At 36.2% G+C, this 18848-nt stretch overlaps 1 protein-coding gene across 2 annotated transcripts in view; it reads right to left on the bottom strand.

The window, feature by feature from the left end:
* EPC1 (enhancer of polycomb homolog 1) overlaps positions 1–4720 on the bottom strand; it is a 92217-nt gene extending 87497 nt beyond the window's left edge. The window contains exon 1 of one of the 2 annotated variants that reach the window (XM_014849617.3): positions 4409–4720. In XM_014849617.3, the coding sequence (XP_014705103.1) occupies positions 4409–4411 (3 nt within the window). In that variant the 5' untranslated portion in view covers positions 4412–4720. The remainder of the gene's footprint in view (positions 1–4408) is intronic. The other variant, XM_014849615.3, reaches the window with a different exon arrangement.
* Positions 4721–18848: the final 14128 nt, after the last annotated feature.

Below are 18848 nucleotides of genomic sequence, written 5' to 3'. Positions count from 1 at the left end.
TCTGTGGCTAACAGAAGCCTTACTTTCCTATTCCACAACTGATGTGTTTTAATTAACCATTAGCTAAATACATAATTATATTATATTCATAAATTAAAATGTTTGATTCTATTTTAAAATTTTGTGATATATATCATCAAAATTATTACAGAAGATTTTAAAATAAAAATAAGTATTGTAATTCTGACATAATCCTTTAACACTGTATTTCCCAATTTATATTTACATTGACATTTACTTCATGACAATGTATGCAAAATGTACAAAACAAGGCTCTACCACATTAAAAATTTTTTTTTCATTAAATAGACCTCACAAGGACACACCCAAAATTCCTACTGCCAGAGTGATCCTCTTCACCTCTCTTCTCAAGCAAATTAATGTTTTATTTCTCAGTTTGCAACAGGAATTTGTAGTAGGTAACCATTTACTTATGTAGCATCTCTTTGGGCTATATCTAAAATCTGAGAGCTACTTTTCCCTCACTGTGTGAATATCTGGTGCCCAAACAATAGTCCTACAATAGAAGGACATTTGTTAAATCCTATATAAATAGATTTAAATTAAAAAAAATTTTATTCCGGAAATCTTATTTGGCCTTCATTCCCAAATGGGAACCTCCTAACCTAAGTCATTAGATGTAAAGTATCTTTAGAACTTTGAACCATGTTGGACTATAATTTCCATGAGAACAGGGATCCTTGCCTTTTTTCTTAATATTCTATTCCAGCCTGTTAGCGTAATAGTACATAATAGGGAGGTAGAAAATCTAGAACAAACCAACCCCCAAATAAAAATAAATGTTGAACAAATCAAGTATAAAGTACACCCTTTCTTATTTTTCATAAACAAATCATTATCTTGGCTTTACTTTCTCTTTTAATTCTCCATTTGAGAATCTTTTTCGAAAGATAGAAAACAAAGCCATAACACAAACACCTATTTTGTATCTTATTTCCCCCTTTTTTTCCGTTGCAAAACCATGCTGAGAAAAGTAGTGAATCTGTATATTCTAATGGAAAGGACAGAAATACCCAAGAAATACCCAAGATAGCAGAGGTAAGGATGCACAAGAAGTGGTGGAATTAGAAACATATACAATTTCAGGTTTGTGTTGAATGTGGTTTTCAGAGGGCAAAATTTTTAGCTATTTTTCTTCCTCTAGAAAAGTTCATTCCAAGGTATATTAGTTTGGTCCTGGCTAATATTTTCAGCATTTAGTGTTAGTTCATCTTAATATCTCTGTAAATGTTTCTCCTCTTTGTTATCTCATCTTTCCTAATAGGTTTGGCTACCCTCAAAAGTTTCCTCAATCGAAAGACACTAATGAATACAAATTAATAGATTAGTAAATTATATTGGTTCATTACATTGTTTTAATAAAATTTTCAGTTTATTTCTGTTATTGACCAAATTCTACAATTTCAAGTTCATTTTTCTGAGGTTTATTGTTTAGAATTTGATTTACAATTCTCCATGTCTTTGGCATCATCTATTTCTTCTTTCTGCAGCCTATTTTTTGGCCATTTCAGTACTCATTAACCCCTCCCTCCATCAGAGGGATGGGCAGGGTGAAAAAAATGATATGATATTTTAATATACTCAATTTTGCTACTTGCTACTATCTAGGATAAAACGGTGTGCAAGAAAGAAAGAACTGTGCAATTGTTGACTAAAATGACATTTCAGGATTTTTAAAAAATGATTTTTTATTGTTCGTGATCTAGAAACTGTTACTGTGGAAAATGAGTTAGATCCTATGTACTATATTTAATAAAGATTTTTTTCATGATGAAAATATAGTTTATTATAATAATTCTAATCAAAATCACACCAAACTGGTGAACGAAATGCCTACAAAAATGTTGCCAATTAAAAAAAGAATTAACAGTCAAAGAATCAAGAGCTAAAATGAAGCCTAAGGTGGATTTAAAAATGGAGAATAAGATAAAATATTGAATTGTTTTTGCCTCACAAATTTAAACCTCTTTACTTACATGGTGATGAAAGAGTCACATAAAGAAGCATATCTTTTATAGAAATGTCTATGGATGATTTTAAAAAGTGAAGCTTGAACTATAATGGTTACTTCATAGTCAATGATGTAATAGTCAATGATGTAGGAGAACAAAGAGCATTGCATAGCTACATATGGACTTCGTAGCATCAGTTTGTTTTTAAAAGGGGGGCTACATTAAATAAACATTTTTAGTTTTCACAAATAAAGGTGAAAAATATCACCAGCTGAATAACAGAATATTTTAGCAATAAACATACTGGGAAGTATATTTTATACAGTAGATCAACTTCCGAGAACTAAACTGTCCAGCATCGCCAGAGGGTTAGATAATCTATTTACACCTGCAGCGTCTCATTCTATAGATCATCTATAACGTCAGAACAAGTCTTGACGGGGCATTTAAATTTTACAGAGATAAAATGTTACAGTGAACATTTTCAAATTTTTATAGCACAATAAAACAAAATATAGGCATAATACATAGTTATTTTTGAAGTTCAAGGAAAGAGTGCTATACAGATAAATTATAGGGGCACAAAAATCAAAAATACCAATCCTTGTCTTTTTCACACATTCTTTTACTTCAAAATTTTAAATGATCAGTGAAATGAGCATTTACATATATCAAAGTGGACAAAGCCATTTAATAATAACTCCAGAAATTTTCACTCTCTCAAGAAATAATCTATTCAGTCACATGGAAAGGTGCTCTAGGACACTGTTTCTGTTGTTTTTATTTTAGTTGGCAAAATAATATGCTTTTAGGTACAATTACTGATTCCTCTCACTTCCTTTTTTGAATGAAGGACACACTTACTATATTCATAAACAACTCAAATGTTCACAGAGCCCAGTCAATCCCATGTCATATCATAATGTACATTTTTGTTCTTGGGAGGCTTTGGGCCTAAATCTCATATTCTCTTATCAGATAACTCTCAATAAGAACAAAGATGGAAAAGATTTACCCTGCATGTGAGTACCAATATTTTTAAAGTTAAAAGCAGTTGTATACATATTCTTAAAAAATTATCTTATTCCAAAATATTTGCTTTTTAAAACAAGAGTATATATAAATTCGACTGAGGTATCACTTCAAAAAAAAAAAAAAACAATAACATAGGCATTATTATATGTCATACTACTAGAAAATTCCCATGAGAAACTTAGAATAGTAAACTTAAGAAATCCCTAGGTTCAAAATGAAATTCAACTTTTACAATGTTCAGTGAACTAAAACTCAAACGTTTTGTTAAACTGAAAAGACATTAATCTGTATGATATTGTAATGTAAGAAAAACGCAAAATGCCACAGAGGAAAGAGAGGGTAAGCTGACAGTTTATTATTGAAGAATTCTGATCTAGAGATAATCAGATCAGATAAAACACAACTGCAAAGTGCACGCTTGTCCCTGATGCTCCCTGGACTGGTTGTGACGACATGTCTGTTCTCACCCACAGTTCACAGTTCACAGAAAACATTTAAATAATACAACCGAAGAATTTCCTCTGACCAAATTAAACTTTCTTTAAGGAAATAAAGGGAAAAGATAATAGATCAAATCTTGCCCCACCTCTTCTTTTCCTCCTTTTTTCTTTTAGTGAAACTGACATAAATTGTTGAGGAGGACTACAGCGCCACCAACACAGATCAATGCAAAACAAAAAAGATCTCCCACCGTGTGCAAAAAGAAAAAAAAAAAATAGAAAAATGCCCAAAATTACAAAATGTCTCCCAAATGTACCGTTTTGGAGAAAAACAAGATAGATCTGCAAAGATTATCTAAGGAAGAGCTTCAAAGAATTAATATCATGGAAGACAAGTTCAGATCTGATCAGCAAATAAAAGATCCACTATTTAGTAACAGCCATAACTTAATATAAACCCGGTTATGTCAATCTCCACCTTCATTATACCAAGGGCAGCTTTTCTGTAGTTTGTACCCAAGTAATCCATCAAGAAAACCACAATAGGCCTTTAAAACAAAACCAAAAACAACTACATCCATGGTTTGCCTGCTCTGATAATTTAGTCCTGGACAAATTAGGTAATACATAATTTTTATAAAGAGGATATGCACATATTTGGCATTACCAACATTGCTGGCACAAAACAAGTCCATCTTGAAATAGCTGAGTTCCCCTGTAGTTCACAGTAATTAAAGTATAATTTATATTATAAATATTTAGCTTTAATAATAAAAAGAAATCCTAATTTTTTTCTTTTGGTAAAAATTAACCAGATAAGATTAGGTGGAATGTGCAGAGATCAAAACTAAAGAAAAATACAAAGATTGGTTTTGTTAGAAGAAACACAATGCAAATCCTTTTTATCTGGTGGCTCATTCAAAGATTTAATGACATAAATGTTTAAAATTACAAACTTACCATTAGCGTAGGCAAAGGAGAAGCCAGTTCTTGAAAAATAATTGTAACAATATAGACTGGATACTTGTGTCCCTAGAAACAACAGCCTCCAGGCAGCATATGGATCTTCAAACATCTTTAAAATATTTGGTAAATAAAAAGTAATACTTTCTTCCATGATCGGTGGCTAAATGGGGTGGCTTCCCCCAAGATCTGTGGGCTTTTGGGAAAAATCGGAGAAATATCCACGGAAGATTAAGGCAGAGGAGGCAGCGGCAGCCAGAAGACTCTGGGGTTAACAACTTTGCGATGGCGAGCAGGCGCGCTCCGATTGGCTGGGAGGGCAGTGTCCCTACAGTCTGCTCTATCCCCCGCGGCCCCCGCCTCCTGCAGCTCGGAAAAAAATGCAGTGTGTGTGCCATTTTACACTGGGCTTTTAAAAGCACAGCCACCCAAACGACAAGAGTCTAAGCTCTCTATTAAGTGACACTGCAAAACAATGGCACCCACGACTGCCTGTTAGCTCAGGAAAATGCCCTTTCAACGTCTTAAGGAACACTCATTTCTTGTGTGTGGGTTTTTACGGAATATAATGCTTTTCTTAAGCAAATTGTTGATCACTTCACAAACGTCGATATAGAATTTGGATACAAAGATGGCCAATTAGAAACTATTTCCAACAAAATATTTTTGATTTGACATCATTAGGTACCTAAAGAAGCCAGTCATCCTCCAACAAAATTCGCGACTCCCTTAGCTCCGAGAGCTTTAATTCCTCGTAAAAATAGAATTTGTGAGCCATAATAACTACCATTTGTTCAAAGAATAAAAATAAAATAATGACTTTGGTGGTTAGATTAAAAACAATCGGCATACTTTTTTTCCTCCTTAAAAATTCTGTTTCAAAGACCTTTACTGGCTGACAGAATTCTGCCGTTCAGCCTTACAAACAAAATGGCTGTGGTATTGAGTGTTTTTGGATCCTCCCACTGTGCCTCCTCCTGGCCTCCAGGAAGTGGTAAAAATCCAAAATAAATACAGTACTAAAAGTACATTGTCCAGTCTGAAGTTGGGCGAAACGTTGGGGAAGGGGGTCTTAGAAATGTGCTGCTTTTATTAGTTTTCTTAAAAAATTGTTTTGAAAAGAACATCAATCACTAGAGATTTACTTGACTGTAATTTGAACTTCCTGCTTTACATATTTATAAGGCCTTTCACCTATCTTGGCAGGCTTTCAAACGAAGTGGGCTGGGAAATTTGATGCTCCATCTCCAGCTGTGAGCTGAGTCAGGCATTCGGTGGTTGCAACTGGGCTTTTAAATAAAAACGAAGTCTAAAACTTAAAAAAAAAAAGTTAAACGAATGCTACACCATGATTGATTGCAAATGTAAAGTTGAAAAGTCAGCAAATATCAAAATTTGTCAAATACTGTATATATGTGTTAATTGAACACATCCCGTATAAAATTCTTTGCCAGCTAAATTTCTAATGAGCCAAGGATAGAACAGAGTTTAAAGGAATTGGATGAGGAAAGGGGTGGAGAATTGCCTACATTCTTCTGGACCACTTCCCTTGTACACACACACACACACACACACACACGCACACACTTGTTGGTCTGGTACCTCTGTCCCTGCCTGGCGTTTAATAGGTAAGATTCTTAGAGAGACTATGTAATTTTGTCATCTAAAGCAGGACACCTTTGATAATGAAAGGGGCATACTAATTAGAAGATGACTGGAATAAACAGGGACAGACGGCAGACCAGGAGGTAGAGCTCACTGCGTGTTTAGAAAGACCTCCTTGAACTTTTGCCAGACAGGTCACCTACAGGTGTGGGTCCTAGGCCAATTTAGACAGAACCGCAGCTAGACCTGGTCTCCGGGCTGTATCCACTGCATATGTTCTATCGTCAACTGAAGTAGACCAGGCAAGACTCGGATTCAGATATATGTAATGAACAACCATGGTAAGGAAAATATCTATATATCCATTTTATTTTGTAATGTCACCAATAGTGACCTGATGAAAGTAAATTTCAATGACATTTATTTGATTGTAATCAAGGAAACATCCTTAACAAGTCATCAAATGAAGAGAGTAGATTAGATTCTTGAGAAATTTTTAAGCAGTTTTCCCTCCAATAGAAGAAATTTACTAGGGACCGTTTTCGCTATATACTCTCGTGTTTCCATCTCTCCCGCCCTGCCCTGTTCTCTCCCATCTCTTGCCCCCATACACACGCACACCCATATATTCATATGTACATACATACAATTATACACCTATATATGTACATATACTTTATTATCTGTAGATTAGAATCTTCTGTGCACTTTCCACAATATGTATATTTCTAATTATATACTTTCCTATGGGAGAATTTTCGAGACAATATTCCTGATTTGAACATCTTTTGTTTTGGTAAAGGTAAAATGTAGAGTAAAATGTTTTGGAAAAATTATCACTGTAAGACATAGGACAAATAATTCTCATGTTGTTTATTCAAATAGTTCTTGAGAGCTTAGAATGTGCCAGGCGTGATGCTCGATGCTACATCTATACTAATGAACAAACAGACAGTTTATCTCCTCCTTCATGGAGTTCACAATCTAGTGAGGAGACAGAGAAATAAGCAAGCCAACAAATGTGTAACTGCAAATTATGATGAGTGCTCTTAAAGAAATAAACAGAGTGGAGTCTATACAGGGAGAGGAACGCATAGACAAGGTGGTAAGGAAAGTTGTTTCTAAACAGGTGACATTGATACCAGACTTGAAGGATGAGAAGGAGCCAAACTTGAAAAATACGTAAGAAATAGCAGATCAGGAAGAAGTCACAATATGTGCTAAGGTCCTAAGGCAGAATGGAGCTTGGCGTACTCCCGGAAGTAAAATGAGGTCAATGTGTGGGCAGCACATTGAGAGGAAGGAAAGGTGACATGTGATGAGGTCAGAAAGTTAGTGACATCTTGCAGAGGTTTGTAAGCTGCAGAAAGGAGTTCCATATCTCAACAAGTGAATTGTATTCAGAGTAAAATGTTGGAGTTTGGGATCTGGGGAGTTTTAGTGATGATAGGATCCAGAGAAGCTGTGGTGAAGTGAGAGGAAAACTCCACTCTAATTTTGAATTTACATAGCTGCATCACAGTGCTTTGAGATTTATATTTTTAAAAACCCACATTTCATCTGCATTGGTATAGCCATTGATTATGAGTCATGATCATAAATAAGTATGAACAAGAAAAAATATCTAAGATGAAAAGAATATTAAATTCATTTCAAATGTCTAAAATGAAAAGGAAGAATTCAGGCAACTACTTGCCGTAGTTTTCTGCTTCTCTTTAGCAGTGTTGATTTTGGTACTTTTTATTAAAAAAAAACCTTAAATTTTACATCAGTTGAACAAAGCTTAATGAGTATATATTTTTTAAAACAAATGAGGCAAAGCGTTATCAAAGCTAGAATTTAGCTAATATAATTGGAATAAAAGAATTTATTCTTTTTTAATTTACTAACTCGTTGTTAGCAAACCAAAATCCTGTGTACACATGGGCAGAAATCATGTGTTCAATTTCTTAGATTCTAAGACTTAGAAAAGTTTAAAAAGCAGGCCAAATCAATGATGTATAATCACTGAATGAGCTTTGATAGGAATAGGAATCTCGAAACAAATCAAACTGTGAACCAATTAGATAATGCAGTGCTTAAGATCTTTGCCTCTCAGAACTGCGGGGTGAAGGAAAATGTGTTTTGGAATTCAGTTTTTAAAATAATTTTAAAGTGGTAATATGATGCAGCACCCCGTAATCAAATACCATAATATTTTTGCAGTGAAATATATGACCAGGCACATTACATGGGGTAAAGCCAGGCTCTAACTAGCTCGGTATCAGTTCAGGTCAGCTTTTGTCACCAAACAGATACTACAACTTGCAAAAAGGCTTTCAGTTTTCCGAGATTTGGGGACTTCACAACTGTAGAGAGGCGGTTGGGGATCTGTAGACTGTTCTCCCATTCAGGTTGTGTAGAAAAATTATTCTTAGCTTCAATCAAAATTCGTAATCCTAATGATTCTGAACAGCTACAGTTTGGAAATGGCAGATTTCCATTTGTGGGCCCTAATGAATTTAATGTACACCATATTATCAAATTTCTTTTGTTACTTGTGTGGTCTTAAACAAATCCTTTTAATTTTGTCCTTTATGCTTTTCCCCATATTTTCCCTCTTAAGAATAGTAAGAAATTATGCTTTTCTGGCAAAAGTATTTAGAGCAGTAACTCACCGGACTTTTTCTTTTCCAAAGGTTTAAATATATGTCTTTAGCAAAGATTATGTGTTTTTATTTCAGAACTCCTTTCCCATTGTGGGACGATTTTAGACTGCATTTATCCATTACAAGTGAAGTGAGGTTTGCAAGACAGGTCACTCATGGAGCATTCTGTGACCATTGATGTGGCTAAGACTGCTCGCTGACTAACCCATCCTTCCTCCCTTTCTTTCTTACTAATAAAATATGATTTTATTTTGAGTTTGCCACCCCAAACTGTGTTTACCACACAGTTTTAACCAGTGAGATTTAAGCAGAAGTCATCTGGTCGAGCTTCCGAGAAAGCATTTACAGGGGGCTGACTCAGAGGGAGTGCCCTTGGCTCCTCACCTTTGCCCTTCCTGCTTGGAGTGTGGGCACCACACCTGGGTGGAGTCAGGAGGTACATTGTGACAACCAAAAGGAGCACTCATGGCTCAGGGCAGCTGAACAGAGAGAGGAAAGCTAGCTAGGTTCTGGGAGGCCTCCATACGGTCTAGACCTTTTTTATGTGAGAGGAAAAAAACCCCGCTAGTTTGTTTAAAGTACGGTTTTATGTGGATCTTTTCCTCATAGCTAGATGCAATTCTTAGTACAATTAGTGTGAGTAATCTTTAAAGTATTTTTCTCTGTTAAAATCAGCTACTTTTTAATTGCTTCGTAATAGTAGGCTGAGAAGAGGAACGGGGAAACTTTATGGAATGCAAGAAATCTTTGGCCTTGAGCTGGTTGTGATTACATGTGGTTACATGTATCTGAGATATGTATGTATGTATTTATATGCATGTGTCACATATATACACCTGTATATGTGTACTGAATGTATTTGATTGTATGTATGTTATACCCTTAATTTAAAAAATCTATTTTAATATATCACAGTGATGAGATCTGATAATTCGAATATAGACATTGTAAAAGAGCTGGACAGATTTAATTGCTTTAAAAAATATTCAAGAATCCCTTTGTTCTAAGTGCCTAAGACAACTACCCGTTTCTCTTGTTAAAAAATGGTGCTCCTATCTTGGTACATTTCCCTGTAATCATGTTGCTGACATAGTGTTCTAGAACTGCGTATTCCATCACTATTCACTCTCTCAATATGCCTTTTCTCATATTCTTATTTGACAGCTATATGCATGCTTTCAGCAGCAGCAATCATCTTCATTTTATGAACCCTAAGTCTTAGGTGACCTCAGCTGTCTCTCAAGCTTCTCATTCCTATATGGCTTCTCAGAATTCTAGGCTCTGGAGTAGTTGACTTATTGTGGACCTATTGGGAGTGAAGTGGTTAAACAGCAAAACCCTAGGTTGGAGTTTTCTTGTAGCGTGACATAGGAAGTATCAGAGTAAAAGCAAAATAAAGTGGAATTTTTCGTCTAGTTTTCAATACGGAAGTTATTCTTTTTCTATTAAAAAAACAGAACTATATAGAACTTCCTCCCCTTTATGACACACCCCCTCCCCTTGAAGGGTAGTGATGAAAAAACTCATGCGTTGACAGAGGCCATACTGCTTAAAATTTCATCATTGCATGGATTTATGAGGTAAAAGAGGAAATGGAATAGCTATAGTAATAGAAACACAGTTGATAAAGACTCTTGCTTAAAGTAAGAACCTTGACTAATCATAGAAAGCGAGATGAGAATTTTCTGTAAGAGATCAATAAAGCTTCCATACAAGAAAGACCATTACTGTTATGGAACATGAATCATTATTGGAACAAAAAGTCAGCAAATAATTTAGGCCTAGGATGACAAAGGAAGGGGAGTTTAATAGGATCAAATTGTAAATAATTTCCCTAACTTTCTCCAGCTAAGGATTCTTATCATTCCTTAGTGTGGGGCAACATGGGTTGATGTTAATGACAGAATCTACACAGGAGGTTTATTGTACTTGAATATTTAGTCAGTTATTCTCAATGAATCCTATTGTCTTCATATTGTGTTGCATTGAAAGAACACTTTTGCCCTTGTTATGAGTTAGATTTTGGGCTAAATCGTCCTCAACCGACAACTACAATCAAAATTCTGGTGCTCGGAGCAGATGGTGCAGAGAAGCAGGGCACCTTATATAAATGTGGTCTTACAAGGCTTGCTCCTGTCCCAGCTGGGGTAACCCTTTACAGGGCCACACACTGGGAGGCAGGAGGCTTTATTTTGCTAGTAAGGGTAACTAGTAAAAGAGAGGCAATTCTTGCAAAGCGGGATTGCTAGTGTGATGACTCATTTCAACTTCTGACCGTTGAAAGAAGCATTATTTGATATATATGTGATATAAACATATATGCATTTGTAATCAGCAGACTATTATCCAATGTCAAATCTAGCTTTCACGTTTTATTAGTGATAGAAATAATAATCACATGATCTTTACTCTTTTCTTGCATATTATTCTCTTCTATCGTGTTCATTTTTTTCCCAGATGGTAAAAGTCATATAAACTCATTAGCAACCCTTTGGAAAATATGGAAAGCGTAACAAAGAATATACTAACCATTTGTAGTCCTACTTCTCTGGCTCTCTTTCCTGTCTTTCTTTGTACTTCTTTTTGTGTTGGCAAACTTTCAGAATAAAGGGTGCCAAGTCAGCGATCCTTATTATATAACTGAAGAAGTATACATAATAGCAGTCACAAAAATAACTCAGAAGTGATTACATAATTAACACAACTGCACCCTGCTTTGATAAAGAGCAGAGATTTTGCAAGAGGCATTAGCAAACTGTCCCCTTGATAGTTCTAGGTTATTTGTAAAATCGCAAGTACAGACTGCTTTAAATGAAATACTCAGGCTGCTCCCTTGCTTTCTAATCATTTACCAACACCATCTGAGTTGAATGAATGGAGTTACATAGGAGCGAATATTGAATAGAGGGGTAACTTTGGAGCATGAAACACTTCGAAAAAAGGCAAAGATAGCCAATGGGCAAAAAGGAAGATTTAGGATTCCTAGGGGATGAGGAAGAAGAGAAGTGGGGAGGTGGAGCATAAAGTAACATGGAATGGTACCATAGAGAGGGTGATAATTTATCGTAAAATCCAGAATATTTTCAAAAGTGAAAATGGCAAAATTAATAATTGTACTGTGACAACAGGCTGGATTATATAGGAAAAATCAGGAAACATGGTCATTTAAAATAAACTTTTAAAAAACAAACCTACTGCCCTGGTGGCTGTCAATTGTTTGCAACCTTTACCGTATACGTGATAAGTTTTTATATTACCATTCTTAATTTTTGACTCACCATTATTCACCTCTTACCTATTTTCACTAGCAAAAGGAAATGCCAGGTGGGTACTATTTATCCTCGCTGAGGGTTCTCTAAAGAGATTGCTTATCTAGGAGTTGGTGTAAAATGTTGAGGCCAAGATCAGGTTTCAGGCATCGTGAGAGTGAGTTTGAGTCACTCTATTTTAGGGTCCAGACTTCACTCTCAGAACTGTTGGTGAAGACCTGTGCTATTGGCTCTTTATTTTATGGGAATTTTAAGCCAGAAGCTGGCCTGCTGGACTCCATCTTGGCCTCTCTTGTAGTGACTGTTGCAATACATTTAATGTCATCACAGAAGTCTTAAAATGTAATTTTCACTAACGGATATCTTAAACTATTTAGATTTTCAAATGTTTGCTGTGTCCACCGTACATATTTGGAAATCAGCACACCAAACCTCAGTTTGCAAACCATGATTTGAGGGGTGCTTACAATAGGAAACAAGGCTCAATCTTTTCTCTTTTGAACCGATCCTGAAGCAGTGCTTCTGGACCAGCTTTCGCTCTGGGAAGTTGATGAACAGGGCCTGAACTAACGGTTCATTGAGAGCTGCAACCCTTTAGGCTTGAAAGTCTGAGCCAAGCACCATGCTGGGAATTTGCTGTTGCCAAAACTACCCCCAAAAGAGCCGTCCGTCACTCTGAGGCCCCTTGGGCCAGCATGTGGCATTCAGCACCATCAGAACACATTTTGTAGCCAAATCTCTCCCTCCTGTTCCTCTCTTTCCCAAGTGGTCTATGTCAAAATAGGACTCGGACTAACTGGACTCCCCACCTCGAGATGCCCCAAAGAGCCATGAGTACGTGATAGAAAGGGGTGCAACCTTGAAGGAGTGTGGATGGTTCTTGGAGACTTTCTGCTCTTACTAGCAGGAAGGGTGCCCCAGTGCTTCCTCTCTGGCAACAGACTGGGATAGGGTTGCACATCAAATTGCAGAGATGTCATCTGGTACCTGCTCCTGTAGGAGTATTCTCTATTGGGATTTCTCCAACTAAAGACTCTGGTGTCTGTGAGCTCTTGGTGAGAATTGAAAAATTTTGTGTTTTCATTTAAAGAATAATTTTAAAAATAATATAAGCATATTCTGGATCATCTGAATGACTTCCCTAGAGCCAAGTGCTACTCTGCGAGTTTAGTCCTGTGTTTATGTTTTTAATTGAATTAGCACCAAGCAATTCTACTTTAATCAGGGAGCTAACGAGAAAAGAACCAAAGCAGACTTAATATGTAAATGATGCATTTATGCCAAGTGAAGGCCACATAATTTCACAACAGGCTGTATGAACAAATGGCTGACAGTAATGGGGGATTGTCATCTCATAGGACGTTGTACTAACCTGACAGTAATTCATGCTACAACTGGTGATGAGGGAAACAATATCAACTGTCACAGAAAATTAAGACATTTAATTTAAAACATTGGTTTTATCGCTTGTTTATTATTCACTTTATAGATTGGTATTTTTATGGTTACATAAGCTCTGTGGGCATAAAGAGTTTATACCTAGTTCCATATGTGTATAAGGAAGGTTAAAGAGCATGGGCTCGGGGCAGATTCCGTGGATATCAAGCTTAGCACTGCTACCTACTAGCTGAGTAGCCTTCGGAATGGAACTTAACCTCTTGGTGCCCCAATTTCTTCATCTGAATGGGGATAATAACAGTAACTACTTATTGTGAGGGGTAATTGAATACATGTAAATTATTGGAATAGTGCCTGGAGATGCCAGATATTCCTATGGTGAAAACAATTTAGCTCAGTAATTTAAGTGAAGATCCAAAAGCGTGAGAAGGCTGCTCTTTTGTATAAATTAAGGGATGTAAAATAATAAGTAACATTTACATAGCACATCATGTTTATAAAATACTTTCTCATATATATTATTCCACTTAGTCTTCAATATCTACCCTGAAAACTAGACAATATTTTTCTTGCTATAAAAATGAGGAAACTAAAGCTTGGGCAGTTGAAATGATATGCCCTGAAAAACATATGTTTGCCAGGAGCATTTGATACATTTTTCCCTCATGAAGAATGAAGGAATACTTTGTAACTGAACATCTTCCCCTTTTCTTTTGGGTTGCTAGGAAGCCCAGAGGTAATTTTGTACTTTAGTACACATTAGCACTTGCGTAGGACTTATTGGTCTGGAAGGTCTATGTTATATAGTCTTTCCTCGTCTTGATTTTCTGTTCTATTTGTATTTTCCCTGATTCTGAAGTTTTGTGTATACTCGGAAGTCTTATAATCTTCCTCTAATACACTTTGGAAAAGTTTGAGCCATAAATAAATAAACTGTCCCATGGTTACATAACCGGTAAGATTCAGGTCTTGACCTGAGTTCTTTGGCTTCATGAGGAAGTCACGTTTACTGAACATCTAGTGTGACCTGGTGCTTTGTAGTCATTATCTCACGCAATCCACACCTTAACTGGTGTGAGCTAGGTCAGTTATTGCTGTCTTTATTTTCAGGTAAAGAAATTGAAGCTTTTAAAAGTTTTAAGACTTTCCCAAGGTTAATAAATGTTGTTCTAATTTCTGGTCCTATAAATTGTTCTTAAACAAAAGCATGAGTTTCCTCTTCTAAATTTTGCCCTGTTCTTGAGGGTTTAGCACCAGATCTTTGTATCTGTCTCCCTACCCCTTCCTCTCCCTCCTCCCCCACATCCCTTTGTGGCTTTTCCTCTTATGACTTTGCCAAGAACAAAATTACCATTCCAACTATCTGCCACTTAAGATATGTATCATTTTTTAGCTTAAAAAAACTTGTTATAACAGAAATACCATAAATATCAAGCAAAGATGGTTCCCAACTTATAGTGTCCTTAGCAGACTTTCAGAGTTTCCCAGAGCACAGTGACCTTTCTGTCACTGTTGTCCACATCTGTTACCCAGGGTCCACATCTGCCTTCTAGAAAGAACCAAAAAAAGAAAACTCAGAGACTGGTGCTCCAAGGGTGAGGTGGCATGCAAATCTTTGCTTCCTGAGCCTGGCTGACTTGCGTGTTTCTTTATTTGAGTCAAGTTATGATTTTTACAAGACTTGAAGATGGTCACTCAGACTGGCCACTGTCAACATATTCTAAACTTGTGGTAGGACAGCTCCTCTAATTGCTAGCCAGCAAGGAGGGTGGTGAGGTCAGCTATTGGCTGGACTAAGGCAGAGCAGAAAGTCTGGGACTGGCTCTTGCTGTTATGACCTCGACTGATGTCATAAGGAGGGACAGGATGTATCATTAAGTACTATCCAGAGAATAGAGTCAATGACACTTGGATCTCAATTGCTCTGCCATCATTATATACCAGTCTTCATAGTGGTCCCCAAATAGTGGTGTTTCCCAAACTTCCGTCATTTGATTATCACAATTTTTGCCATATCTTCATATTACTCTCACTATTATTTAAATTTTCTTTAATGACATTTTTACTTAAATATATTATTTTAAAGGGAGACTTATATTGCTACCATTAATGAGAGAAAAGTTTCACTTACTCTTAATAGAAAATAATCTCAAAAGTAAATATAATGACAATGTTAAGACAATACCATTAAATTCTTTCCAGAAACAGGGATTGGGAATTAAAAGTTCTGTTGTTTATTTCTAGAATCACATGAACTATTCCATAAACTATAGAACAGCGTGCCAGTAATATAACTTTCTGGGCCATCATTTTCCCCATCTGAAAAAACTTCAAAACTACTGCGTTCATCATAGGCAACTACCTGTGAGGAAAAGAGGAGAGATTTCCTGTGCCGATTGTAGGAAGTGCCTGGGGATTTAGGTTATGGACTGAAGGAGCTAAGAGAGGTTTGAAACTACAAATAAAGAATCAGCAGCACAATACAGAGTTGAAACCAGATGGGACGATGTTTGACAAAATTTTCCCCCTTGGTCACACCTAGAAAATTTGGTGAAGCGTACTTTCAGATTTTGGGAAGTAAGATGGGTAAAGCAAAGTAGAAACAGGATAAGATCTTAGAATAAAGGGCTTAGAAGCTGTTCAATGAGGGGAAAAATCACAGTAGTGGATACATTATGAGTGGAAGAAAAAAGAATAAATGTTCTCAGTGGTATAAATTACAAGTCCTGATTCTTCAGCAAAAATCTGCTTCTTATGATCATTCCAGATTAATCTATTAACTTTGGAAATATATACACATCCTGAAGGATTCCTTTACTTTTTTTTATGGGCTTATAAAATACTACACATATTGCTTGGGTGGTAGCTACACTTTTGGATATTATTGGTCACTGGATGAGCAAATAAAGGCCTGGAAATAGTCTCTTAGGAAAAGTACACAGATTATGGAACCAGTCTAAATATAATTTGTTATTCAAGAAAATTCACATAAACAATTTATTGCCCCAAATAGAGATTATTTTATGAGAGCTCTGATTAAAATACCATTGGGAATGATTATCAGACATTCTTTCAAAGATTCAGCTGCCAAGAATGAAAGAATATAACTTGGCTAAGCCTTGGATAGCTTGCCTTGGGTGAGGCAAGTTATGATTTATGTTGGAAAAAATATATGAAGAAAAAATGAAAATTGCTGGTTAGATATTGTAGCAATTCTATGAATTGGGCTGAGAATATTTATAAATAATTACAAAAAGAAAAAAGCTGCAAAGATGGCATAGTAGCAATAAAAAAGTTAGAAAGTTTCTTTAGATCAGTTGGGCAAGATTTGGGGTGTAAATAGGTATGATGATGATAATGGTAAGAATAAGTGGAATGAGCCGTCAACCTTGAACTCATTATTACAGAGAAATGCTGCTGCAAATATATTCAGTAGCTGCATACCTCCAGTAAGTGTGGATCCAGAGAACAGGTAAGTATATGTTACCTTGGGATTAAATTGCTCCCTAGAAAGCCAAGTGGGAGTTAAAAAACTTTTATGTGATTAACATTTTTTGAATCTCATGGAAGAGTAAGAGATAAATAAATTTAATTTCTCTTCTTTCTTTTCTTCAAAACAACAAAAATCCAATTTTCTCCACCAACTTAGGTCCCATAGCTATAATTGTGCTTGTAGGCTCACATCATTTTGAAGGGACAAAGAATTTCTTGGGTTATGAGTGGCTTTCAAAAATGTCTGCTACTTAAGACTAAAAGATGGGATATGAGCTCAGGATTTCTGTATGATTGAATTTAACCTTAAATTCAACGTTTCAAAGAAGATAGTTGAATTTTACTGCCTTCTGGAGGTGTTCACCTGTCATGATTGGATTTTGCCACCTCCTCAGGTGAGCAGTCTCCAGGCCTTGACCGTGTCTTGATGCTGAGTAGGCTCTCAATCACTTATTAGCAAGTTTGACTGGGGGAGAGTCAATTTTCTCAAAAGTATAGGTATGAGCATTGAGACTCCCTCACCTCTAGAAGTCCTCTAGCCACAGAATGGTACCCATGTGGTGCCAGAGGTATCTGATCAGAATATATAGGGCTATGGCTATTCAGAGTAAGCTTGCATTGGTACAGAGGAGAAATCTACTGCCATAGCCAGGGGACATAAAGAATTCTGACCTTTCCTAGATATGTTAGACAGTAACCTATGCATGGTCTTTTGTCCTTGAAAACTTCTGGATATCCTTGAGGATCAATGGTGTTTCACTCAAGGGAGTCTTTTGGGCATACTTATTTTTTTGAATTTAATGTACATAGTAAAAAAATAAGCAAATTGTAAGTGTATAGCTTGATAGTATTTCACAAAATGAATAGGACCCAGACTAAGAAATGGAATAGTATTAGAATTCTGGAAAACCCCTTTATGCCCTCTTTCAGTTACTCCCCAACGAGTAACTACTATCCTGACTTCTAACACCATTGACTGGTTTTGTCTATGTTTGAACCTCATATAAATGGAATCTTACGATGTGTACTTTCACGTCTGTTTTTTTTGTGAAATTCATTTGTGTTGTTGCATAGCTGTAGTTCACTCATTGCTGTATAATATTCCACTTTTGAATATATTGAAATTTACTCATCGATTCTACTGTTGGTGGACAGTTCCTTGATTCCTTACTGGACAGAATTAGGCCAGAAATTTGACTTCTGGTCTTTAAAGGAGCATTTCTAAAGGTTGTTAGCTTGAATGTAATGTAGTTGAGCAAGGCTTGGTAATACCTAGACAAGAGGCCTATATGAAGCATAAGTGGTTACCTAAGAAGGGATTCAGATTATCATCAGGGTTTGCTAAGACCTCTATCTATGAGAAAGTGAAGAATATTATTTATATATTGGAATTCTGCTGAGGTCTTCCAAGCATAATCAAATATTCATGCTCCACACTTGTCTATAAGGTAATTTACTACCATTCCTTAAATGAAGTTATGTGTGCACTAGAATTTTATAAATTGCAGAGCCTATTGCATGTCATCACTATCCTGAAAAAGTCAAAAATGATCACTATTTTTCTCTAAAAAGAATACCAAGAGCTTTTCTAGAAGGGATAAAGGCCTGATAACTCCTTATAAAGATGTTCTTCTCTTTATATTTAGACCCCAAGAGCCTGAGCTTTCAGTATAAAAACATCCATGAGGAAAGCTGGTTTTTGCACTGTGTGTAGGCTCTTTCGACGCAGCCGTTGTGACGTGGTGGTTGATCATGGACGAGCATCTGAGTGTGAATTAGGACAGGTATAACTGTGGATCCCAAATTGAGACACTACTGTAGCACTGGCAGCAATACTCTCAACCGTAATCACAGCGTCTGTAGAAAAGCCTCTGTAGGAGACTCTTATTGAACAGAAGCTTTGAGTTACTGCAAGAAGCACAGACAGCTGAATACTGATCAGCTTCTCCATTTAGTTTTCTATTTGGTATTTGGAAACAGTATTGAAGCCTCCCCTTTGTGTAAGCACTTGGTTTTTTGAGCAGT

This window comes from Equus asinus, chromosome 29 (assembly GCF_041296235.1).
Source record: "Equus asinus isolate D_3611 breed Donkey chromosome 29, EquAss-T2T_v2, whole genome shotgun sequence".
Classification (NCBI taxonomy): domain Eukaryota; kingdom Metazoa; phylum Chordata; class Mammalia; order Perissodactyla; family Equidae; genus Equus; species Equus asinus.
The sequence above is the reverse complement of the archived record's forward strand: the minus strand, read 5'-3'. Positions and strand labels throughout refer to the sequence as shown.